The sequence below is a fragment of the Populus nigra genome, chromosome 9, assembly GCF_951802175.1.
Source record: "Populus nigra chromosome 9, ddPopNigr1.1, whole genome shotgun sequence".
In the NCBI taxonomy this organism is placed as follows: domain Eukaryota; kingdom Viridiplantae; phylum Streptophyta; class Magnoliopsida; order Malpighiales; family Salicaceae; genus Populus; species Populus nigra.
In genome coordinates, this window is record NC_084860.1 from 13,685,851 (window position 1) to 13,712,458 (window position 26,608).

At 34.2% G+C, this 26,608-nt stretch overlaps 2 protein-coding genes and 1 pseudogene across 10 annotated transcripts; 1 reads left to right on the plus strand and 2 right to left on the minus strand.

The window, feature by feature from the left end:
• The first annotated feature begins 638 nt into the window (after positions 1-638).
• On the plus strand, positions 639-9,049 carry LOC133703719 (uncharacterized). 8 transcript variants are annotated; one of them, XR_009843923.1, is made up of 13 exons: positions 639-822; positions 1,524-1,633; positions 1,820-1,951; positions 2,035-2,108; positions 2,195-2,300; positions 3,370-3,438; positions 3,937-4,001; positions 4,104-4,202; positions 4,581-4,680; positions 4,764-4,844; positions 5,547-7,119; positions 8,050-8,140; positions 8,483-9,049. XR_009843923.1 is itself a non-coding variant. In XM_062128333.1 (11 exons), exons 1-10 carry the CDS (start codon positions 648-650, stop codon positions 4,829-4,831), a joined length of 993 nt encoding a protein of 330 aa, XP_061984317.1. In that variant the 5' UTR covers positions 639-647; the 3' UTR covers positions 4,832-4,844; positions 7,761-8,016. The 8 variants fall into 8 exon arrangements, 2 of the variants coding, with proteins under 2 accessions (XP_061984317.1, XP_061984315.1); XR_009843922.1 differs by having other exon boundaries at positions 4,769-4,844; XR_009843924.1 differs by lacking the exon at positions 5,547-7,119.
• Positions 9,050-18,535: 9,486 nt separating this feature from the next.
• LOC133703112 (protein NRT1/ PTR FAMILY 8.3-like) lies at positions 18,536-23,795 on the minus strand. 2 transcript variants are annotated; one of them, XM_062127539.1, is made up of 5 exons: positions 23,670-23,795; positions 21,868-21,973; positions 21,580-21,797; positions 20,611-21,167; positions 18,536-19,643 (listed from the first exon to the last, which is right to left on the minus strand). In XM_062127539.1, the coding sequence occupies exons 1-5, from the start codon at positions 23,721-23,723 to the stop codon at positions 18,821-18,823; spliced, it is 1,758 nt and encodes a 585-aa protein (XP_061983523.1). In that variant the 5' UTR covers positions 23,724-23,795; the 3' UTR covers positions 18,536-18,820. The 2 variants fall into 2 exon arrangements, with proteins under 2 accessions (XP_061983523.1, XP_061983524.1); XM_062127540.1 differs by having other exon boundaries at positions 21,580-21,948; positions 23,670-23,717.
• On the minus strand, positions 23,670-24,907 carry LOC133702772 (mogroside IE synthase-like; annotated as a pseudogene).
• Positions 24,908-26,608: the final 1,701 nt, after the last annotated feature.

A 26,608-nucleotide genomic window follows, 5' to 3' on the forward strand; every position in this document is an offset into this window, starting at 1 on the left:
TTTAAGATGCATGGCTTGGAAGCTGATCGATGCTACTCGATAGATTCCATACCAAAAGATATAGAGGGTGGGATTGTAAATGAGTGTGAGATTGATCATAAGTGTGAGATTTCTGGATAAGATTGGTGATATATATATATATATATATATATATATATATATATATATATAAAACAGATTAACCAATCACTTTTGGTTTAAATGATGAGTGAAAAAGGACGAGAAAAGTGCGAGGTGACTAATTTTTTTTATATTAAATTTGATGTTAAGAATATAGTATTAGTATAAGGGCTATTTAATCAATTAATATAATAACAATTATGTTAACAATTTGATTTTTTGTTGATATGTTTTTTTTAAAACATATCATTAATAATGGATGTAAAGTATTATTAATTTATTTTAACACACAAGTACTTCCAAATACCCATTTAATTTATTTGATAAAAAGCTAGCAAAGGAATCATAGATCATTGATCATACAAACCCATGTTGAAACTCTACCACTCAATCAATAGAAAAAAAATAGATTTTAAAAAGGGTGAAATTGGGAAATTTAAAAGTATAGGAGTAGAAGTGATAAATTGATGAATCTATAGGGGGCAAAAATGAATTTTGTGCCATTTTTAAACAAACCTCCACGCCACATGATACTCGCTACAGAGGCAATGGCTACCACTGGGACTATAGCAACACCATGGTTTCTTAGAAGATCATTTCAAACCTTATCACTCTCTCACTCTCTTCCCAATAAAACACGCATCTCCTTTTATGGAACCCAATTCTCTTTTCCCCTCTCCAGTCCCATTACCAGACACTCAGGTTCGTGCATTTTCGGTCTTAAAAACGCCCACTAGGCTTACTTAAACGAAGAACAACGAAAAGAATGATAAAATGGGCAACATAATTTTAGACCAATTTACTGTAACCTGTCAATAGCTACTACACCAGTTACAAAAATATAGACGGAAGATAAATGTTTTATCTGATTAAGCTTAGTTGAAATGGGTTAACGGTGTTTGATGAAATGCCCCAATGAAGTATCGTGTTACAAGTTCTTAATCAATTTTTGATGTTAGCAGTAGTTAATGGCGAGGTCACTGCACCTTTGTTTTATTCCAAGCGTAAATGAACTAAACTGCTCGTGTGCTTGTTTGTATATATTGTCAAAAGAAAGAGCAGGATTATTAATCTTCATGCTTGAACTTGTTAAAACTTGATCAAAGTTAGCTTTTAATCTTAGTTTGGCTTGTTGATTTTCGTTATTGTTCATCAAAAACCGGTGTTGGGGCTACATGGGAGGAATTAGAGGAAATTTTGTTTCGTAATGGAACATGGGGGGTTGTGAACTCAAGAATCGAGTCAGGTGGTAAAATCAAATGAAGCATTACTACTAATTAATTGTCTCCTTTACGAATTACTTTTTTAGCACTAATTATTTACGGATTGCTAGTTTATGTACTACAAGAGTTTGATTATGCATCTGATGGCTTATGGTTTGTGCTGCAATTTTTATGCAATAGCTTTAGGGATGTGTCATGTGGCTCAAGCTACGAAGGGTGAAGTTGTTGTTGCACTTAAGGGTGTAGAAGACAAAAGTGTCATTGAAGAAGTGAAGCGTATTCTAGACATGGTATTTTAGTTTTCTATTTGAAATCTTTTCTCCTAACTACATTTGCCTTTTGGATTTTGTGAAGTTCTGCTCTAGTACAAGCATAAACGTTAGAGAAATCTGGGTGCATGTAAATGAAATTATGGCCAGTTAAAAAGTTCCTGTTCCTCTTGGCTTTTCAACTCCTCCTATTGTACTCTTTTGCAGGCAAGAAGGGCATCATTACGAAGAGAAGTTCTCCATACAGATTTTCTCACCCCACCAACATTGAAGGAATCATTGCATGTGCTAGAAAAATTAGCTGACGTTAAGGCTATTGCTCAGGGAGGATACCCACAGGTCAAACTTAAGACTTACAGTTTGCTTTTTGTTTTTGCATAAATTTATTTGGCATGGTAATATATTTTAAAAAAATCCCTTAGGCTGAGCGTTGCCGGCTTTCTGTTGGACATCCAGAAACTCTGACAAGTGATCCAGATATAGTTGCAGCATTGAGGCGAGTCATGCTAGAACTTGACCTTATCAAACTCTACTCATTTTATTTGTTTAATTATGTTTTATTAAATGATTTCATTTGTCCAGTATAACAGGAAACTTTGGATTTCAACTGTGTTCTCACGGTGACTTCCTTGGTGCAATTCTTGGTACAGGGATTGCCAGGAACAAGCTTGGGGATATAATCTTGCTGGTATCATCATTGTGTTGTTTTAGATTACATGTTATTTGCAGGTCTGTGATCTGGATTTGAAATTCATGTTGTATGTTTTTTTAAAGGTAGCATGGACAGTATAACCAACGAATTTCAATTGCATCCAATGTGGCTTCATGTACTTAAAGAACAGCTAGAATATATTTTGACACATTTAATTTTCATAGATCATGCCTTATCAGTGAACATCTTATTTTGGAAATTTGTAGTCTAAGCCATTTTTTTAAGGATAACAGAAGTCTGACTAAGTGCATGCCATAACTATATTGTAGTGTCCTTGTGTTGCCCCAATACAGTTTCTTAAATAATTATTCTTTTCAGTATATCAATGCTATGTTCATAGTGTAATCTATGCTTGTGTGTTGGTTGAAGTTTTCTGTTCATAGCTTCTTGGTATCCATTTTCTTTGTCAAGCATGTGAATTGGAAGATTGATCTACTATTCTATCAGTTAGCGTGCATATATAATTGTCTGAGTTTGATGCTGAGAGAGTTTATCAACTATTCCCCCATCATCAAATTTGGCTGCTGGCAAGCAAAGTTGAATGATGCAGGAGGTTGCCGAAGCACAAAGTTTCAATTTAAAGTTATTTTGTGAATTTGAGTTGAGCTTTCAAAAGTTTCTTGAACATGGCTCACGAGGGCATCAAATGTTTGAGATGCTCAGCTTGCTCACTGTTATAAGTTTTTGTGTTCTCTAAATTGGAGGTTGCAATGATGCTTGAGTTCGAACTGTACTAGTTGTAAATTAGATTCAGCAAACATTAAAAGTTGAGCTCGTTAAGAAGAATTTGAAACAACAATGAAAGAAAAAAAATGGGGACTTGTTAGCCTAGCCCCAATTCCTTTAATAAATAATGGGGTGCTTGCAGCCTAACTGATTTGTGTCTCTCACTCGGAAACATATTTTTCAATATGTGGAATAGAGAGACACTTATTTGTATGGGTGCATAAGTAGTGCTAATAGTCTTTAGCTAGCAAGTAAAAGTGGTATAAAGCTTTGTGGATCGGAGTGCAACCTTTTCATTTCCTTCCTTTGCTTTGTGCAGGGGGGGAAAAGGGCTCAAGTCCTACTTGTTCCAGATCTTGTAGACTATATTGTGTCATCACTGGACAAGGTAGTTTTTGCTTCCTTAGATAAATAATACTTTTTCTACGAATGCTGCTACTCTCCTAAAAAAGTTTTGACTACTGTCAAAATGTGTCTCATCTCTCTCTTGGATCTTACATCACTACTGCAATTATTGGCAGGACTATTTCATTTGATCACATTAACTAAAATACTTCCTGGTCCTTTTTCGTTTCCCCTTTGTTCCTTTCTCTTGGTTTTAATGATTATATTTCATTGCAACCTCACTCTTCATTAGATATTTGTCCGGGAGGAAAGTGCAAATTTATCTATGAGGAGAAATTCATGCATGGTATAACTTCTATTGGTATTGGAAAAACTTAAATGAAAAGAAAATCTTCCTTACCTCAATAAGGTGGCATTCCACATCTGATATAAAAAACTAAATGGATTAGAAAATATTTTCAGATAGGCACATTCTTGATGCTTTCAGTATGATGATACATAAGTTCTACTATCTGTAGTGTCTAATGCTATTCTCCTGCAGGTTGGTGATGTTTCAGTTTCGTGTGCACTGATCCCATTGCATGCTATTGAATATGAGCCTCCAAGGTTTGCAAGTTATTATTTTTGTGGTGTTTTTTTTTGCATGGTTTTGGTGATTTATTCATTTGGCACAAGTAAAATAGTTTCTGTTCCTTCCACTATTTTCAGGACTAAGTCATTTAAAACAGTGGAAGCATCATTAAGGGTTGATGCCCTGGCAAGTGCAGGATTCAAGATTTCAAGGTCAAAACTAGTTGATTTGATTAGGTACACCCTGCTCCTGTTAATAGTTGATGTTCATTTTTGCTTGGCTGTTGCTCTATGTTGTGGTAAAGCCTATGCTGTTACTGCTTATTTAGACAGGGATACTGCCTTGCAGCAATAAATGCACATACTCTAATACAGCTTGCATGCATCTATAAACTTAACTAAGAAATGCCATTACTCGAGGCAGTTATGATCCTTTGCTTCTTGGTGTGAATGACAATTTCAGATAGAAGTTTCAATTTTCATTTACGTAAATTTGTTTAGTTACATTCATATCGGCTTAAATTGGTTACAAACTGTAAAGGCATAAGTTAAACATGACACAACTAAAGGTGGGCCATTTCAGTAACAGGATTTTTTCTTGAAACTGATTTGCAGTAACAAGGATGTGCGTGTGAATTGGACCACAATCACAAAAAACAACACCACACTAAAAACTGGAGATGTTGTCTCAGTAAGTGGGAAAGGAAGGCTAAAGGTTAGTTTTATTGAACTTTTATGTCCAGTAGTATTCAAATTTTTGTGTAGATGATCGTTCTGAATGCTTGAAATTCCTTCTAGTCCAGATAGGAGAAATAAATACTACAAGGAAAGGAAAGTTTGCAGTTGAGCTCATTCACTATCTGTAAGCCTTAGCACAAGGTACAATTCTAGATCATTTCCATTTGTAGTCACTTGTTTTCACATAAAGCTGGAAATTTCTTAGAAGCCACAGGTAGGTCTTGTATAACATTAAAAAAATCCTGCATTAAGTTCAACTGTGATATTCAGGTTTAATTTCAACTTTTGTAGACCATAAAAGGCAAGAGAACATCATATTATTTTAGACTGTAATACTGACTTCTTCATGCCCAAATCTTTTGTAGATAAACGTAAATTTTAATGTTTTCAACGTTGTTTATATTGAGAGCATTGAATTTAATGACTGAGGATTTCTTATGATAATTTTCCTTTTCTAATATTTATTCATAGACAAATTTAGAATACACAAGGTTAGATTAAATGTATAAATACTAATACATAAAATGGAAGCCAAGATTTGTCCACTAGCCGCTGATAGCAAGAGAGAATTTTTCATCTTCTAGTATAATTTTCCAAGAAAAGGTATAGGATCAGTTATAGAATGAACAATTAGTATCAAAATCAGATGGTAATACGTCATCCCTATTTATTATGGAGCAGAAAAACATCATGAATCAATCCCTAATGTATCAAATTAGTTAACTAATTTAGTTTTGTTGGACACTAGTTTATATAGTCGATCATCAACGCTTGTTCAGTGGCTCAAGCCTTCTGAAGGTACAATTAAAATCAAAATTGATGGTTGTTCCAATGGTAATCCAGGAAGATCAGGAATTGGAGGCTTGTTAAGAAATGGTAGTGGGAACTGGATCATTGGCTTCTCCGGGTTTATTGGCTTGTCTTCTAAAGTGATTGTTGAATTAAATACTATTAGATTTGGATCATTGCTTGCTTGGAGTAAGGGGTATTGAAGAGTGATTTTTTAAGCTGATTCGCTAGAGGCATTGGAGTTAATTAATGGATGTCTTTCATCTGCTCATCCTTCTTTCATTTTTATTGAGGATATTAGACTGTCGATGAAGTGGGATTGGTGTTGTTGTGTTCAACATGTGTTGCAGGAAGTAAACAGCTCTGCTGATTATCTAGCTAAGTTAGGATCTTCTAGTGCTGATAAGGAGACTAGGTGGTTCTTTCCTCTAGGCCTCTCGTCTTTACTGTCTGCAGATTCTGCTGGCGCTACTTTTTGGCTTGTTTCATTATTTCTTTTACACAAAAAGAAAAAATAGATTCGTTGGAAAAGACCAAACCACTAAAATCTTTTAATATATGAAGCCAAAAATTATTAACAGCCACGTAGAAGTAACAGTAAACCTACTCAAATTCTTCTTCTGTTTTTTTCGCTAAAATGCCTTCTTTCATAGATATGCACTAGTTTTTTCATTTTCTTATTTACATGAACATATCTTTTTTATTAGCCTATTGCTTTTTGAATAAAAAAATAAAGTCTATTAAAATAAATTTTCATAAAAATCACAATCATTTAAATCAAGGTGGAAAAAAAAATATCTCTTTAATCAAAACTCTTTTTTTATAAATTTTACATATTAGATTTTTATATAATAATTCAAAAGGTAATCAATGCTAGACCGGCCTGCTTGGTTTTTTTTTAAAAAAAAAACATTGTCCTTTTAATTTCTTTAATTAAACAAATGATGTATCATTTGCTTGGATTGTTTTGAAATTTTCTTCTTACCGGAAAAAGTAGATCCAAGCTTAAAAAGTTTTTTGAATTGGTGTTTTTTTTTCCTGACCAATTCTATCAAATTAAGGGGTTAAAAATAAGTGAAATTCAAAATAGATTTTTTTATTCAAAAACCTAACTTTCCAACTCAACCCAGGCAAATGACATGTCATCTATTTAATTAAAGAAATTAGAAGGATAGTGTTTTTTTTTTAATTTTTATAAATTTTACACATTAGGTTTTTATATAATAATTTGAAAAGTAATCAATGCTATACAGGCGTGCTTGGCCTTTTTTTTTTTTTTTAAGAAAATAGATTCCCACAAAGTCTTGCAACAAATGTGAAAACTGTGCCCTGAAACCTAAATATAATTAAGACAATGTGCAAAAACCTTCCATTAGATCCAATACTTTCTAACCATTTAATTGCGTGAAGCTGTATGGATCCTTGAAACCAAGTTCCAGGAAATGGACTACCAAACTGAAGTTGACAGATAACAAAACTGCATCGAACTTTGATACAGGGAGCTACTGCATCCTTTTTTTCGATCCCCAAGTCTTTTTCCTGTGTAGAGCAGAATTTTCAAAGAGACAAAAACAAAGTTCTGACTGGGATGCACCCCATCGCCTGCAAAGATTCAAGCCAAAAATGAGTAGGTGCAGCTTCGGTTTTCTTTCATGGTTACATCCAAAAGCCAAAAGTTCAGTAATTTTTCCACTCCTTTCTTGTGTAGAAATAAAATGTGAAAACAGAGGAAAACACTTCTAAAAAGTGGTGTTAACTATTAATGCTTAGAGAGAACCAAGCGTCTGGAACTACAAAAGAAGGTTCTTATGAATATCATATGCTCGCAATTCCCAGAAGATACCTGTGCAAATGAAGCTGATTCTTGGAAAAATAGCAAAAATTACAACGACAAAAGAAGCAATTTATTAAAGTATCACTGCTGTGGAACAAAGACAAATTGTCTCCACCCTAACTATATTTGAAATCTGCTCTACAAATACATGTCTTCAATACATGCTGATACTTGGGAGGAAGGGGTTGCATACATTTCTTTGGATTTCATCTTGAAATCAACTAATCCGAAAATCAGATTAGTCGTAATTGTGTAGTCAGGGATTTTTTAGAATGATTCATAGATAAAAGGAAGGGTTGAGCAGGAGCTCACAATGCTACAAATTGACATAGAATCTACAAATCAAAGAATCATATGAAACTAGCGTAGACATGGAGATTAGTGCTACATCATTATTGGTGTCACTGAATTTTCTTGTTTGTATCATAATACAGATGGTGGTCAATTGGATATATGGTTAATATAAGAATATGGAGTCAAGCAGTCATGGAGGATACGTGGTGAATGAGCCATCGGATTCATAATTAATACCACTTATTATTGTGGGGAGGAGATGAGAACATTTTGATGTTAAATAATTCAAACAGCACTTGCTCTCTAGTTTTGTATAATCCGAGGACCAGGGAGAAAAGAGAGCCCTCCTGCATCTTTTTAACATTTACTTATTCATACTCCAATCCTTCCTTCCTTGATCGATGTCTTGACTATTGATGAATGTTCTAGGGTTCTATCTGACAAGTCAAACAAGAGAGGGAGGAGTTCACAATCATATTTGAGTAGAAGCTAGCGCACCTGTGACTAAAGTTGACTGAGGGTATGCAGTCCCATTGTTCTGTTTCTGTGAACCAGCTTTAATAATTGTATGTTATTTCAAATTAATGACTTGGATTTCTATATCATAGTTGTCTACTTTTTCCTTCCATTCATAAACCATAGCAAACCTCGTAATTACTTCTTCCTTAGAACTAATTCTCTCTTTGAAAAGGTCCTAACTACTAAAATCTTTCAAAATGAAGCTAAATTTCATCAGAAACAGGTATAATCAGCCTGTTTATTAGATCTCTAAACTTGATGATATATTTTCCAGATAACTTGTGTTATTTGATGCTTGTTTTAGGATGGCCAATCTAAATGACTGTGTTTCGATTGCCAACAGGAGGCAAATCTTATGCGCCGGTAACACGACAGACACAGGTTTTCAACATTGAGTTCCACAAATGTCTAAACCACGGAAGACTTGTCTTTCACTTGCAGTGCATATAAAATCTCTCCCCACCATTGAATGTAAGTGTCACCTTGCCAAAGCCTTGCGCCTCACAATCCCTTGGTCGGTTAAACTCTGCGATCGGCATTCAACGTTTCCACACAAGAAAAAGAGGGAGTAGTTAACCAGCTCTATATTCAAACAAAAAGTTGCCAGTATAAGATTTTTAAATTTTTTTTTAGTTCAAGACAGACCTAATAAACGGATTACTGTACAACATATTTTGTTTGTTTCATTGGGAGGCCCATGAGCTTCGGGCAGGGGTTCCTTCCATCCTTGATTCAAACCAGGGTCTTTTTTTTATTCTTCATTCGGGATGCCCAAGTATAAATTTGTAGAGAAAAATCAGAGCTTTATAATTAGAATTCTAGTTTATACTGGCTTATGTAGTTTCCGACCTCAGAAAGAATTCTAGTTGTACCGAGGCATGATTTTGAATAATATGGTTCAGAAATCCAACTCTTATTGTTTGAGAAGGAGGATATACTGATAGATTTGCCCTCCTTGGTAACCTGCAAGGTTGGAAGCGCTAAGAATAATTGCTGCCAGCAGAATATAGAAGAGTAATCGCCAGCATTAGAGTACCCATTCTAGCCGACGTTGGTGAGTGCTTTTTGAGCAACAATCAGCCAGGAATTTTAGGGAGGATTTCCGATCAAGTCTATCTCTAATCTGGCTGCTATAGCTATGCTGCAAGTCTAGCTTTTGTAGTCAGGTTTTGTTTGTGCAAATCTAATCTACTTTGCCTTTGAGTTTCTCGATCACTAGCTGAACCCTGCTGGTATTCTTTCATGGTGCTGGTTCTCAAAGGAGACGATGTTCTTGGAAGGACACGAGAAGAAGCAAAGCGGAGAAATGAAAAAAAGAAAACAGCTAACAGGGAACTGATCTTTTTTGGCGAGAAAAGATGAGTCTGAATCCGGATAAACTGTTCTTTCTTCTTTTTGTTAGGGAATTGAACTTGGGAATCTATTTCAGAAATTACCGTCGCTTTAGCAAGTGTTGGGTTGCAAAACAGATTCTTCCCCATCAGGTCATTCCGAATTTGAGCCTAGTAATGCCCCTTCATCCATTGTAGGGCTCCAGTTTTTCTTCTCTCCCCTTTTCCTATCCCAACGATGGGCATAAAGATAATGCCGAAGTCTTTTTGGCTAGCTTCTTTGCCATTAAAATCTCACATCATTTAAAATAGGATTCCTTGAGCAACAGTACTAAATCCAATCTAGCTTCTTGTAATATTGATATGGTTTATCCATGGATTTCTTATGAATGGCATTTGATTTTGTACTTGGGTTTAATGGTGAGGACATTCCACCAAGATATATATTTTCTCATTAGAATTTAGTTTATGTTTCATTTAGCCAGATGAGTTTTTAGCATGAAATAGTTTTAGCCGGCCGTGATTTGTGTATGATGATGGGTTCGGTTCAATCTCTTAGATGGTTTATTCGGTAAAATCATGTTAGCCTATATATGAGTCTGATTTAAACAGTAAAATAGGCTTGCTGAGAGTTTGTATCAAGTCTGATTTGAGTTATATTAATTAGTATGAGTTTAGATCACGTGGGGTTTAAAGTTGACTTGAGCTAATTAAGATAAGATCTTTTTTTTTACTAGGATCAACAAAATATTTTTCTAAAATTAAATTGAAAAATTCATTCATTATTGTCCCTATTATTTAGGATGATGTTTTGCAACAAAGAAAGAATTTTTCTAGTCATGCAAGGAAATGAAAGGGGTTGTCAAATCCGAATCCTAGACTTGGAATGATTATTTAATTCTAAAGTTGGCTAAGCAATTCTAGATTTAGGAAGGTGAATTTTGGCCAAGAGTTATTTAAGTTAGGAAATTAAGATATTTTATCTTGTTTTTCTTCTATTATATACAACATCAACAAACTAATATTAAGATTTGTTGTTTTCATTATTATTTCTATATTTGAGTTTAATTAATATTTTGGTTTTCAGATAAAATCCAAGACTTGTTTAGATATTAAAGTTTGAGTTTATTAGTAAAGTTTTTGGATCAGTTTTTGTAGGTGTGTCAATCCAGCTCATAATGATAGATCCGTTAAGGTTAATTTCTCACAATTATTTAAACATATATAAAGCCTAAATTTTAGAATCTTTGATGAATAATACTTCTGAACTTTTTCAGTTTAACATGTGAGAGAGATTCTTATATTTTTTTGATTTTTGAACGAACTGAATTTGACTTATCAAAAATTAATTAACTTCGTGGCGTCATTCGATTTCATTATAATTATGTGGTGTCTTGAAACAAGTTTTTATTATGTCATATTTTTATAATTTGTTTTTTTTTATATATTTTTCAGGATAAAATCTCATTCTTCAATCTTAATTGTAGATTGTATTAGCAAGAGGTTTCTATCAAGTATTATTTTAGTTTCTTTGCTGTTTCAAATTCTTCTGAGCATGATTCTCATGGATGTTTTTCACTTGTACTAATTTCCAACTCTTTCTCCTGTTGAACAGCTACTTTTAACACAGGAAGCTCGAGCCAACTAATTAACCAAAGAAAAAAGGAAAAGAAAACGATCTTGCTTCCTATTAATTTTAACAGCTAATATTCCAAAAAAAAAAAAAACAACAAAAGGAACTCTAATCCTTCCAAAAACAAAGAAAATACGAACACATGATGAAGACCTAACAAAGAAGCATGTCATCATATGCATAACTTCTACAAAGAGGGCAGGTCAGATTCAGTTCCAGCCATTGCTTTAAACAGCTTGAATGGAAAACATGTTTGCACGACGAAAGAACACAGCAGTTCACCCCCTTTTGAAAATCATCCAAGCATATCGCACATCCATTGCTAAAATACTCTGTAGTTTCATCGACTTGGATGATAGAAAATCGCAAGCTGACAACAGTAGCAGGTTGTTCCTTTCCGGTTACCTGTCCTCTTTCTACATCATGAGGATGATGATCTTGGTTAAGGAGAATATCGAGCCGATTTTCCAAACAACTCCAACACAAGCTTACTAGTCCATAAACCATCACGACGAGTAGTGCTGTTAATGCAACGGAGAGCAGTACAAGTGTAAGAATCATCATCTGAGAGGGAGAAGTAACTAGGTTTTCTGTCATGGATATGAAACGCTGGTGTGTATATAACTCTGAAAAAAAAGAGAGTATTGTAAGCTGCTCTGTGTTACAGTAGTATATTTATAGAAGAGGCAAGGGTTCCTTCAATAGCTGTGAGCCTTTTCTCTCTCGGAAACTCACCGTTGTCCCTATTCTCTTAGGTTTACGAAATAGCATGGGATTCCGGCAGCTTAATTAGCCTTTACGATTTGGCTTGAAACTATTAAACATAAACTACCACTTGACTTGGAGAAGTAGGAAAAAAAAAAGAGAGAAGCCGACTTTGGAAACTTGAGTTTCATACGTTATTATCGGGGGGATTTTAGGGTTAGAATATTTTTGCGCCGAAAAAAAAATATTTTCTTTTTGTTGCTGGTAATTTTCCCAGTAAAGAAATTGAAAACTACTTCTTTTGAGAAAGAAATAAGATTGGAATATGCTAACAAAATAACAAAAGTATTAGCAAATGCCATAATAATCTTCAAATAAATTCTGTAAAAGAACTAATAAATACTTCGATTAAAATATTATCTCAAGAAGTTAGTTTTATATAAATTTAAAAGATTGAAATTTATATGCCATGAAGCTGGATCCTTTACTAAAATGTACTTACAATATTTAAAAATAAATAAATCTTATGCATTACACCTCTAATTGATTGCTTGTATTATGTCAAATATAATTCATTCTCATTCGAATATTAGAGGGAAATTAAAAAACATGGTGGTTTTAATATATGCCTGTTTAAGAGTATAGTTGCGGTTGTCTTTTAAAGTGTTTTTTATATCGAAATGCATCAAAATAATATTTTTTTTATTTTTTAAGATCAACGCATTAAAACGATCCAAAACATATAAAAAATTAATTTTTAGCAAAAAAATTTTAATTTTTTATGGAACATGGTTTACATCACTTTCCCAAACAGTGTCTATAGCTCAGAACCTATGCAATCTCCCATATTTTATAATTATATACACTGGAATGGTGTATTTTTTTATCTCATCAAATTTGTTTTTACTTGATTTGATTAATTTAGGTCAAATTAAAAACATATTACTTCTATTCTATTAAAAGAGGACAAGATTTAAAGATAAAATACCAAAGTAAAAAACAAGATTTCAACATTGATGCTATAAGTTAACTCTTCTCCCCCAATTTTTCAATTGATATATTTTTAGTTCTTATATAATTTTTAAGATTGCATTTTTAATCTAGAATATTATTTGTTTTTTTAATTTTCAGTTTTTAATTTGAGATAGAAAAGAGAGTAGCTAATTCTATAAAAGAGGGAAAAAATCATCTTGGTTCCATCACTTGAATTCCACAAATCTAGTGCTAATGTTTTGTTTTTTTATTTTTCTTCTTTTACTAATAGTGATTAGTTTTAGTGCCCGTTCATTTATGCGGTAGCTTTCGCTTTTAAAACAAACCGCACAAAATAAATATTTAGTTATGATAAAACGCATTTTACTATTAATATGGGATCCACGCAAATCACAGGTTTGCGGAAAGCAGCTGAGAGCTGCTTTCCACAAACTACTGTTACTCTCTTTCACAAAAATACTTAATTTGCCAAAAGTCAAACCTGCTTGGGTGGGGCTAGAAGGATAAAATGGTAAGAGATCATAACACGTGGTTGACAATAGAAAAAGTTACACGGCATTCTACCCTTTGAAATAAAGTTTAATTTAAAAATTTTAATAAAAAAATAAATTTAATCTCTAGAAATATCATAAAAAAAATAAAATATTAATTAAAAAAAAACTATCTAGCCTTTTTTTTCAATACCTTTGAAAAAATAAAATAAAGATAATATAAAAAATATAAAAGATAAAATGAATTGAATTTTATATTTTTTAAACATGTTAATTAAACTTATTTATGAATTGAATTTAAATCAAACACTATAATTGAATTCCAAAACTAACTAAATGCATTGAAACGAATCCGACCTATTTCAAAAAAATTTAATTTTAATTTTTAATTATGTTTTATTTAAAAAATTAAAAGGAGATCGCTTGATGACGTAGCATTTATAGAATTTAATTGCAATCTCAATTTTGTTCCAGATAATATTTTACCTGATGTTTTTACGCACTTAAAAAACCAACGGAACAATAAAAAATATTTCATATAAGTATTATTTATTTTATTATGTACTAACAGTAATTAAATTTATAATATTTAAATTAAAAACCATTAATATTAATATATATATTTTAATTTTTTTATAACCTCAATTTGAAAAGCATTTTTTTAACCAAATACATTAAATTATTTTTTGTTTAATCTTAATTTCAACTATAATTTTAATCAAACATATATTTTTTCAAACTAACCTCAATTAAAAATATTTTTTATAAAATAATTTTTTTCTAACCACAACCATAACAATTATCACAATACCAAGCATTCATGCAGCCTTGCTTTCTGCAACGTTCCTGCACAATGGCCATGATACCCTGCTACAAATCCAAACTCTGCGGTAGCGACATCAAGTTGGCTTTCAAGTTTCAATACTTGTTAACTAGGTTGTAATCGTGGATTTGTTTTAAAAAAAGATATTATTTTTATTTTTTTAAATTTATTTTTGATATTATAACATCAAAAAAATTTTAAAAATTAAATTTAAAATTTGTTTTATAAAAATCATGATTGGACCGCACGAAGACAAATATTTTTTTAAAAAATTATATTTTGAGATTGTTTGCAGTTAGAATGCTTTTCAAGATGCTTTTCTATAAAAAAAAATTTTATAAATTTAATTTGAAAATAATAGAACTATAAAAAATCGAGCCAAATTGAAACCAAACCTATTGAAAATTACAAAAAAAATACTAAAAAATAATATAATTTTTTGTTTTTAATATAAAATAATTGAACCGAATCAAAATTGAACAGAATCGAAACTGGTTATTTTAAACTGATTTTGATCTTTTTATAAAAAATTAATTTAATTATTTTTATAAATAAAAACAAAACAAAAAATTATCATCCCTAACACATCCTCGTACCTTTTCTCCCTCGTATTCAACACACGTACATGAATATTTTTTGAAGTTACGACCAGTCAAAATGCGATTTCTATAAAATATTTTACACCAAGAAAATTAATGATTGAAAGGGCAAATTAACTCGTATTATATATCCTATGCAATCAAGCAATTTCTTTCTCGATTAAGGTTATTTCTATTCAATATATATATATATATATATATATATATATATATATATATATATATATATATATAATTAGCTAATTGTAGACATCAAGCCACACATCTTAGCGGATTGTAGCCCATGAAAAACCTAATTTCTATTTAAAGCTTTTTCATGACTTCATCATTACCTTTCATAAATTTTCATTCACACAGAAACTGATGGTATTGGCCATACTATGCTTGACATACTATGCTTGACACAAAATAGAAGCTAGTAGGATCATCTCTTGTAAAGCAAGGAAGAGTGAGTAGAAAGATTAGGGTCCTGCTTTCGCCATGGTAAAAACCATTAAATCTCATTTGCTGGTGTCTGAAGTCTTTGAATTTCATTGAGTTGTTGAATTTTCAGTCTTGAAAATAACCAGGATATTGTGTTACTTATGATGAGCACAGAAACAACAAACTGATCCCTCCTTGACTAAACTAATATATGATTGTTTTCATCTTTGAATTCCATGATCTTGAATTTTAGCCTAAAAAATAACTTGGAATTTTTCCTGAATGCTTAGAAAAAACCATGTAGAGAATCCTTTAGACTAACTACACTAGTTAAAGGGATTCGAGTTTCATCGTCTTGTTGAACAAATCTGATAGACATTCAGCTAAATTCAACAGCAAGCAACCTGCAGAAAGCATGAAAACAGTATCAACAATGTGGATTTATAAATCCAGCAAAAATTGCTTCCTCAAAGAAGAAGAAGAAGAAGCCATCCACCTGAAATTGAAAGTCACTACAAATATTTTTAAGATTGTTAACACCAAAAAAGGGAAAAGAAAAAAAGAAAATCTGTGGCTTGTAAGACGCTTCATGGATATAAAAGCAAATGGTAAGCACCTCTTTTGAACATTCAAGGATGCAGAACTTTCCATGAAAAAGACTTTGCCTTTATTTCCAATCACAACAAAAACATTAGTTCTTACAGCCCGTAAAATCCTGATAAGAACATAACTAAACTGTATAAAGATTGTTTTGCATCATGAATGGCAATAAAGAATTAAACCTGCACACTCTGGAATATATTTGAACCAGTGATGTATTAAAAAGTAAAAATGTTTTCCTGCTCTCAAATATTTCTTTAGGAACTCTCTATTACCTCAGTCAAAGACCGGTAAATGCAGTATAAAGTAGTTGCAAGCACCACTACCTAGATTTCTGAAAAATCAACTCTCAGGAAGGCAAAATTTATCAGCACCCTAGAGTTTCCGTTGCCATGAAATTTCGTAGTCTTGTTTGTTTCTTCTTTTTCCTACTTTCAAATATGTCACTTATTACCGGTGGTCATGATTTTGATAGAGCAGCTAGCACTGTCAAATTTCAAATCATATCTTACAGATACGTCATGGCAAGGTAAAAACTGCTGCAGGTGGCATGGAATACGTTGTTCCAACACACTCCATGTTGTAGCTGCAGACGTCCGGAACCCTTGGTTTTATGATTTCATTCACATATTCTGGTGTTGATCTGAGCATGAAATATAAAGGATTCACATACCAACTCGATGCGGTCCACACATACAAAAAATGCTTCGGAATTAAACATTCCCCGGGAAATAGGCCTTTTAAGGGGGCTCTTCATGCTCAAACACTCCTGGAATGGTCTACATGGTGAGATTCCAAACATCATAGGAAATATGGGTGGCTTGGAATCATTGGATCTAAGTTTCAATAACTTGAGCGGGCAGAATATCCCTGCATCCATTAATTTGTTGGACTTTTTCAGTGTTATGAACTTGTCCCGCAACAATCTGAGCGGGAGATTCCATCAGTTGTGCGGTTTGATACATTGAATGAGGATGATACAGTATACATTGGGAATGAATATTTATGTGGTGATACTCTGCAACTTGAACGCTTCCTCCCTTAATCAAGAAGATGCTGGTTTTGAGGATTCTAGAGAAAGGTTACTGCTACTCTATGGAATGGTGTTTATCGGCTATGTGGTTGGCTTTTGAGGATTTTTTGGAGCATTATATTTGATAAAGGAGAAATGGAGAGAGAAGTATTAGAGGGCAAGCTGTTGATAAGATTGCATTGAGATTTATCAAAACCATTGGAGGATGAAAAAGGAAAGAGCCTAGCTTTGGGAGGTAAAGAACAATTTTCCCAGTTTCAGATGCATCTCAAAGCAGACTATCAATCCATTTCCATGACCAGAATTATGGAAGGTTTTTGCATAGTTAGATTGAGAATATTTTCAATGGCCAGATAGTCCCAGATGAGTTTTTTAGTGAAGCTAGAGAGTTTATATGTCGTCATTTAGTTATCCTCTCTCTCTATTACTATGCTTTGAAAGAGATGAGTTATTTTTAATATTATCATTGTTTTTCAACAAAATGATAAGAGTTTCATTGCTCATGATGAAACAAATAGGAGCTTACCCTGAGACAAAAGCATAAATCCACGACAGATTAGATAAACTAAAAAACTCATACCCACTGTCTACGAATTGTAAATGAAGAGGATCCATGGCTGCTTCTTCAAGTCGTTTAGTTTTATGCATTCTGCAGCAAAAAATCTGGCATATCCATGTTATATGGAACTCCTTAAGGATACATGATGAGCCATCATGGCCAATTGTTTCCATATAACATGATGACTGTTCCACTCAAACCCCGCCATCTAGGGACCAATTATTGTATTATAATCACATTTGTCCAGAACAGCACCTGACACAGCTTTACAATATGGACACTCAAAGAACAGGTGGCCATGCATGATCTTCGTCAGAATTCCAACATAGCAAACAATCAGCACTGACTTTCCTTCCCATGAGAATCTACCTTACCCACAGGAAGCTAGGTGATATAACTGGGTCTAGGGATGAGATAGGTCCAAATACAAGTTTCTACCAATCAACTTTACTCCCCCCTTCTTCCTATCAACTCCCTTGCAGTGGTTGTAAAAAACCCACTTGCACTTGCTTTCTACAGCATATTGTCATCAGATGAAGAATCAGGTTGAATGACTCTGCATATGGAACCTAGGACGCATAGCATCTGGCCTTGCATTGTGTATCACAGCTTCTAGTTCTACATCAGAAAGAATTCCAGATACATGAATGAGCCTGGTACTGTGAACTTTAATTAGGAAACCATAAGAAGAAAATTGATGCTCTAGTTAATGATCTTTCGGGAATGACTAGAAGTCAAATGGAGTCATTTAAGACGGCCATTCGATGAAGATGCAAATGGTAGTTCTAGTCCCCTCCTTGCAAGAGACGTCGTTCCTTTGTAACCAAAAAAAAATGAAGCAGCAATTGCAATTCTCAGAATCAAACTTTCTCCAAGGCTGCTTTAAAATAAATGGAGTGCCAGTCCTTCGGCAAATAAGGATGCTGTAAGTTGTATACACAAATCTGTTCAAACTACTCTAGTATGCAAGAGCAGATCCAAAAAGAAAGGCAACCGTATCTTGATAAGGCAATTCAGGGAATGAGAATCAGTAATACTCCTGAAAGATAAACTTTATGACAATTAGCAGTGGTTTGTGGCCAAAGAAACGCAGGGAAGATCTATTGCAGGTGGACTCAAAAGTGTCTTAACTAACCCAAACAATAAAAGATGAAGTGGGGTAATTCCCATTTTGCAATTAAACTACTAATTCGACAGAAACCTGTCTGTGGAAACGCAAAGCAGATTGTACCATGCACCTGCTGTATCCATTATTTCAACAAGAAAGCACTAATAAGCTGGCTGTTATCCCCTGAATCATTACAAAACAAATCTTACTAGGACAGGATTAAACCAAAAGGGTTTTATTATAAGCACTAAACCAACGTAATATACATTCCTTCAAACCTGGAAGGAAATAATGTCATAGTAGAATAATTGTTGCTTATGCACAAACCATTGTAATCAAACCTTTTCCCACGGGGCTACTAGGCCTCCCCTCTTGTAAAAACCTTAGGAGGCCTTCTTCTCTTTATATCTCTTTGCACAAATAGTGTAGATCAGCAAGTTGAAGAAGCTGAGCCCAGCCAAAAGCCAGAATAAATAATCAAGGTGCCCCTTATTTAAGTTATCTGGTATCCATCCTGTCTTCCCACCCGTGGTTGTGAGGTAAGTTACCATGCTCAGAATAAAAGAGCTCAGGTAATTACCCAAAGATGCAGCCAGGAGTGCCAAAGCACTGCATAGACTCCGCATGGCATCTGGAGACTGTTCATAAAAAAATTCAAGCTGACCAATGGTTGTAAAGATCTCTGCTGTACCCATCAACATATACTGGGGAATTTGCCACAAGATACTGAGAGGAACTGCAACAGCATCACCAACCAATCCAAGCTCTTTTACAAGCTGCAAGCGCTTAATCTCTAGCAAAGCAGCAGCTGTCATTGATAGCATAGAAATGAACAAGCCAATTCCCATACGCTGCAACTCTGAAAAGCCCCTCTCTCTGCCAGTGAACTTCCTTGCAATTGGAACAATGATCCTATCATAGATTGGAACCCAGAAAATAACACTAATAACATCAATTGTGATCATAGAAGCAGGAGGGATGTTGAAAGAACCAATTGTCTTGTCCATCAGCATCCCTTGTTCCACAAAGATTGTACTCATTTGGGCATGGGCAGCAGAAAAGACAATGCCTGTAGCCCAGATCGGAAACATGCGGATCAAAATCTTCAATTCCTCCACCTGAGTCATAGTACAAAGCCTCCATGGATCACTGAAGTCCCCACCTTTTATCTCAGCCTCTGAAATTATAGCAGCTTTATCAAGGCATCTAGAGGAAATAGGAATTTAGTTAAGTTCTTTTGAGAAAAGATTTTAGTGGATTTTTAAATGATGAGGCAAACTTACTAAAATGAGGATAAGGCAATACAAATCAATAAAAAGGAATTCATTAAGGCAGAGACAGGTCTGTTGAAACTTTATTCCCAGTGCTCCTTTGGCATATCAGATAAAATAAATATGTAAGCATAAAATCTCTTCACATAAACTAAACAAAATTCCCATTAATATGTAGTCTCAACACCAAATGAAATTGCAAGTAGATATTGTAAAGACGAAGTTCAGAGGAAAGGCGAACAGATAAAGGACCATATGTCCAATAACAGACTGCCAAAACTCAATTAAACTGAAAAGTCAGTGATTCTTCAGCTGCCAGATAGAGAATAAATACAAAGTATTCCACAAAATAACATGCCATTATTTAAGCCTCTTTTGCGTGGTTAATAAATATATATTTCAAAGAATGCAATGAGGGGAACCATGACAAGATATTAGAAGGGGAAGAGTGAGCAGAGTTCAACTGTGGGCTTGCGTTAATACATTAATAAAGTGTTAGCAAAAAAACAGATAACTGCATAGTGTAAGCTTACACAAACATGAGTAGTTAACAGCTAAAATAAGAGAGGGTATGAACTTCACAGAATATGAAAATTTTCTGTGTATTCTGCACAGCTCTTCACACTATGCTTGCATGAGTTATAAGTTATGCTTGAACTTGCCTCAAATAAGGCATTGTAGTGTTAACTAGAAAGGCCATTCTTAACCACTATTCACATTTGATGATCAACTCTTGAATTTGGATACAAAACAAAACAGAAGATTCAACTCTTCTTGCATATGTAAATCACTATTTCACTGGATGACAATCAATTTTGATAGCAAAAACGCACATCAAATAGAATGGCTAGTTCAAAACTGAGGAAAGTAGATCAGGTAAGGAGAAAGAAGAAGAAAAATACTTCAATTCATTGCTGTGCGCTAGTTTCCAGGTTCCCTCAATGGTTGAGTGTTTTTCTTGGGTTTCATATAGGAGACTAATGTCTTGGGGAACCTCCAAATTCCTCTTATGGAATGACGCAACCACAACTTGGCACATTCTAGTAATTGGGCTCCCCACTGGCCTCTGAAATCTATAAAGGGGCGTGCCTGAAAAGAAGATAGCAATAGCTATGCCCATGAACAATGCAGGAATTCCAAATCCTAGCCCCCACCCAGCTTTGTCTTGAATGTATACCATTAAACTACTTGACACAAGACAACCATTGTTGATCGAAAAATAGAACCAATTGAAGAAGGACCCCTTCTTTACCCTTTCCTTAGGATCAGTGTCATCAAACTGATCCGCCCCAAAGGATGAAACACATGGTTTGATGCCACCTGTCCCAAATGCAATCAGATAGAGGCCAAAAAAGAATACCCCATACTGAGCAGGAGTTGCTGGAGGGCATAGAGAACCTATACATTCAGCTGGCTTTAATACAGGAATAGTTGCTGAGAGAGTCAACGTACACATTCCCTGCATCAATAGACATGATGAAATCCAACACTTGAAGAAAACAATAAGGATTACATCTGGGTAAAAGCAACCAATGCAGGTGTAGAAAAATATAGACCTTGCTTAACCTTGTACCTATACGTCCTACCACATAAAAATTCACATAATCAACAAAACTTCATTCAGGCTTTTTATAAAAGTTTTCCTGTTTATCGGCATAACTAGAACAATTTTTTTTATTGCTAACCATTGAACATATAATGTAGCAGCAGTAGACAACCCCTTGGACTAAATGAAAAGAAATTAGAACCAGAGAAGCTCCATTGACTTGAGAGATGTGAGCAAGATTTTGAGCTTTATGGTCAAGAAACAGAAATGTACTGATCAGAGATGTAGGCATAGAATAGAAATAACGAGTTCAGCACATAATTACAATGAAGTAAATTGTGGAGAAAACAAAAATGGTCCAATATCTTCCCCAATAAGCATCTGCCAAAGTGGCTCCAATGAGTGGTGTGAAGTAGCAAGTTCCTGCCCAAATGTTAACATTTTTTGCAGCTGACACATTTCCTTCATGTAGCTTCCCAGTAAGGTAGGAGACCAGATTAGTAGCAATTCCATAGTAGGCCAAGCGTTCACAGCATTCATTTCCTGTATGTGGCATGATGGAAGTCACAAAGAGCATAGTCTATGCACTAATGTGAAATATAATAATTAGTACCCAATATGAAAGAGCATGCTCTCCAATTTCCAGTTTTCTGCTTAAGAACAGCCGTCCCATTAATGTCGACCGAGCCATCTCCTGTGTGGAGTCCATTATTTTCGTTCTACAAATATAATACAAAACATGTGACAAAGACATGGTGCAAGATGCAAACTGGTTTTTAGTTTAACGGTGTTTAATGGGCACCTATAATGATCACAGATAAACTATGAAGTTATATTTTGGCTGGTGTTAAAAAAGGGTACTGATGATCTTTTAAATGCCACCAGAAAATTAGAGGTAAGACTGTTGTGTCTGGTCCAACCTCTATGCAGCATGGAAACAATTACAGGACATGGACACCACTGTATCAATATGGAAACACACCAAATTCTAAGAATATAAGAAAGCAGAGGATTGACAGCTAAGGCACACCCCTATTCACACATGATTACAAATCACAGAAATTCGTCATTTGTTCATGAAAATTCTTAGACAGACTTGGAGATAGATATCAGATACAGATAACTGTCGAAGCATTGGAATCGAATGATATCAGATTTTCTAGGACACGACATCTCAAGCTAATTGGATATCTTTTCCTCTAGAATAAACTGAGTCCTGCACGTCCAGATTTAGAAATGAGTCCCATAAGTATTTCATTACATGGGACTGCTATCCATATCTGACAAGGACATGATGCTTCTAACATGGAATTCTTGAAACTTAGCAATCCATCATCAATTCAGCATCAAATAAGGAAAACATCAAATGCAACCAAAACAATCTTCTATTAGCCATGACTCCACCCTACGACACCCCAGCAGAAGCTTTGCTATCCAGATTTAACCTCAGTAATTGGTGACCAGCAAATTGGTGAAACCATGGCACTTATCACATATGCCACCAACTGCAAGACATCCATAATCATAATGTCCTATGGAGAGAGACCGTGGTCATAGCTGCAAGGCAAGTTGCCTGTAAACAAAGCTTGTACATTGCAACACCAAGCTGTTGGAGTTTCAAAGATAAAGCAAAACCCTTTCCATCTCTCAAGCAAGTTCAAAATTAGCAAAAGGAAAAAATAGAAAAGAGAAGAGAAGGGGCTAGTTAGTGGCAAAAATATTGATTCCCTTTTGACCTGTACATGTTAGAATGGATGCAAACAAAATCCACTAAGCACATTTCCATTTTCTGAAAGAGCTTAATCACAGACATAACCTTACTCAAACGCCAAGTCCACCTTTGTGCTTGGCTGACACAAGCACGATTTGCCCGCAAGTAGATTTAATACATTCTTTTGTTGCATCTCATCTACCACCCACACCCTATTAACTCTCCTATCTATAAAGCTCAGACAGTAAAAGCCACATAAACGCTACTACCACGAAACTTGGGCAGAGACTTGAAAGAGAAAAAAATAAGTTGGCAGATACAGCACGCATGGATGAAAGCTAAACAGACAAAAGAATCACAAAAGAGACAACTTGAGCAGTCAAACATAACATGCAGACAAGAAATCAGACAGAATAAAACTGGTTGGAGATTTCTGAGTCTGTGATGCTTATCTAGCTATGAAACAGTCTGTGGAAGAAACAAATTTATACAGAATCATCATCAATATCCGAAAGCATAAAAAAAAGAAAGAACAAATTACTTGAAATTTGAATTACTATTCATTCTTTGAATTCAATCTTGATTTGGAAGAAAAAAACAAGAAAAACCCAGAAACAAGTTCCATAACATTCAATAATCCGTTATAAATACATATATACAAAGGAGAAGAATCAGCACCGAGAGAGAGAGAGAGAATGAAAAACCTGTAGTAGGAGTTCATCTTCCAAGAGCAAAGTCTGTTCCTCCCCTGAACTCATATTTCTCCTCTTTTTTTGGGTTTTCAAATTATAAAATTCCAATTACACACACACACACTTTAATCGATCAGTATTCGCGGGATGGAACACAGGAGAAGGAAGACGTGGACGACATTTAATGGTGTTTATTTATTTATTTAAATAAGTATATTATTCTAACACCATGGTATAATGTGAATTCAAGGGCAATAAAATGCACTGTGCAAGTTTATTGGGTGTGACAGTTATATCTTGTGCCTTTGGAAATAAAATGCTCTGTGCAAGTTTATTCTTCAGATTGAGAAATCATGCCTTTCATATGGTGTTGATCTAGTTGAATTAGGTGGGGATGTGTAATCAAGTTTATGATTGAGGCAAACTACATCAGCTAAATAACATGCATTTTCAAGTTTGAAGGCCATGCATATGTAGGCTTTCAAACTTTTGAATCTTTGGTTTCATGGAACTTCCTTGCAAGTTCTGCAGCAAATTCCGCAATATTTTTATCAGAGCTTCCGCCTTCATCTACTGCTGTTTTGGCTAGTTTCATCCATTTCTCAGAGTTCCTTCTCATCTATTCCCTCTTTCACCTTCCATGACTTCCCTTATACACCCTTCTACCCTTCACCTTCCATTGCCACCAATGGCACTCCTAAGCTCAACGCCTCGAGTGTTGAGTTCCACCCACAATGAGTCATGAAGCAACCAACAGATTTGTGAGCCAGAACCTCTAGCTGCGGGCTCCAGGTCACAAGCAGAGATTTCTCTGATGACTCCTCCACAAAGTTGCATGGAAGTTTTTTCCTTTCCGATTCTCTGACTACCCACAAGAAGCAGCAGCCACTCCTCTTTAGGCCCCAAGCAATTTCTGCCATTTGCTCCTCTCCCAGTGCAGCCATGCTTCCAAATGACACATAAACCACTGAGCCAGTTTCCTTTGAATCTAGCCACTCCATGCAGCCGTCCGGATTAGGATTGAAGAGGCTGAGACCGTACTCTTTATCGTCCTCCAGCTGCCTGTCCAAGTAAAATGATGGGATCAATGGTCCTATTGGCTTTATTGACGTTTGGCTTGCCAACCAGTTTACCGCCTGATGGAAATCAACAAAATTTTGAGTGCCACAGAAGTAAAAGGAGCATACTTTGAAATTATGGTATCGTCTTGTGAGCAAAGAAAAGAGATTGTAGGTAGGAATTTGAAGCATTGCTGCTCTCGTTTATGTTGCTTTGCTTGTCAATCAATTGTTGACTGCTTGCTTGTTTGATCGCACTTATTTTCAAGTATTATTTGTCATAATACTTGAAAACTTTGTGGACTTTTGTTGAAACTCAAGTTAACTGCTGAGCCACTTTATGTGAGGTTTGCTCAATAAGTAAGCATAGAGGCCCATTCCTCCTTAAAAAAAATAAAGAAAAAAAAATGTTAGAAAATAATATAAATTATATCCCGAAAACTCATTTAAAAGTTTAAGCTTTTGGGTTGAGATGGTTCTTTGACATGGTATCAGAGTCTTAATGACTAAGCGGTCACGAGTTCGAATCTCATCATCCCTATTTATTTGATAAAAATTAAGCACAAGGTAATGAGGGTCTATGCAAGTTTGAAGCCCAAAAAGCTTTCATTTGAGGGGGTGTGTTAGAGAATAATATAAATTATATCCTGGAATCTCATTTAATAGCTTAAGTTATTAGGTTGAGATAGTTCTTTGACAAGTATAATGTGAATTCAAGGGAAGAACTCAAATTTGTTAAGTAATTCCTCCTAAAACTAACATTTAAAAAATACATTTTTTTCCCTCATAAAAACCCTATAAAGTAGATTCTTTCAGCATGTTGTCAACTATAGCTAACTAATAGACTCTTTTGTGTGGTTAGTAGCATCTGCCCGGCATGGCTTCTTGACAAGTTCTCAGATGATGTAATAGCATCCATTTTAACTTTGACAATTCAAGGGATATAGCTAGAGTTTATAATGACTTTGTCAGGAATCTTTGGTTCAATTTCTATATCTAGATTCTAGTCCATCCTTGAAAAGTTGACGTTGGATCTCCAGAAAAAAAAATATATATATAAAAATACAAGAATAAACCCAGACACACGTGTGCTTCGTCCAAGCGTGCCTGGATTTCAAAGTAAAAGGTTAAGAGCTGTTGGCCCTGTAAGTATTTTATACTCTAAAAAATCAAATTTCCACTTATTTTTATTTTAAAACATGTAAAAAATATCCTAAATCTTCAAAAAAGTATTTTTAATTCAAAAATATCTTTTAATCACTTAAAAAACCTAATCAAAGCAAGATTCATTAATCTTGATTTATTTTTTTCAATTTGGTTAGAGAATAAAGTCATCTCCATTAAATTTCTCTTTCTATGACTAATCCACTAACTCCAATATTATGGTTAGAAAGTGGTTGAATAGACACTTTTTCTCTCATCTTCTTATTAAAATAACTTTTTATCTCTTAAAGACTAAAAAGTGATAGAATAAAGTTTTGATTAAAAAATTAAAAAATTCAAACAACAGGGACTAATATATGAATAATTTGAAACTTTAGGGACCAATGTGAAGTTTTATGTAGTTAGATATGTTTTATTTATTTATTTATTGTGGTCCTTGTTCTTTCAATTATTTTTTAACTATAATCTTAAATTTAAATTCATAAAATTGATCTTTAATTAAATATCAAGATTATTTAATATTCTCAAAAACATTGAAAGAAAAGCAAATCCCAACAAATTCAATGTTTTCAATATAATATGCAAGGATAATATTATAAAGAAATAAAATTTGATGACTTTAAAAAATAACAATATTCAAGAAACATTGCCATCCATAGTGAAAAAAGAAACACTACATAGTAATGTACCAAGTTTATATGTTTTATATATTTTAGTACACACTTGTTT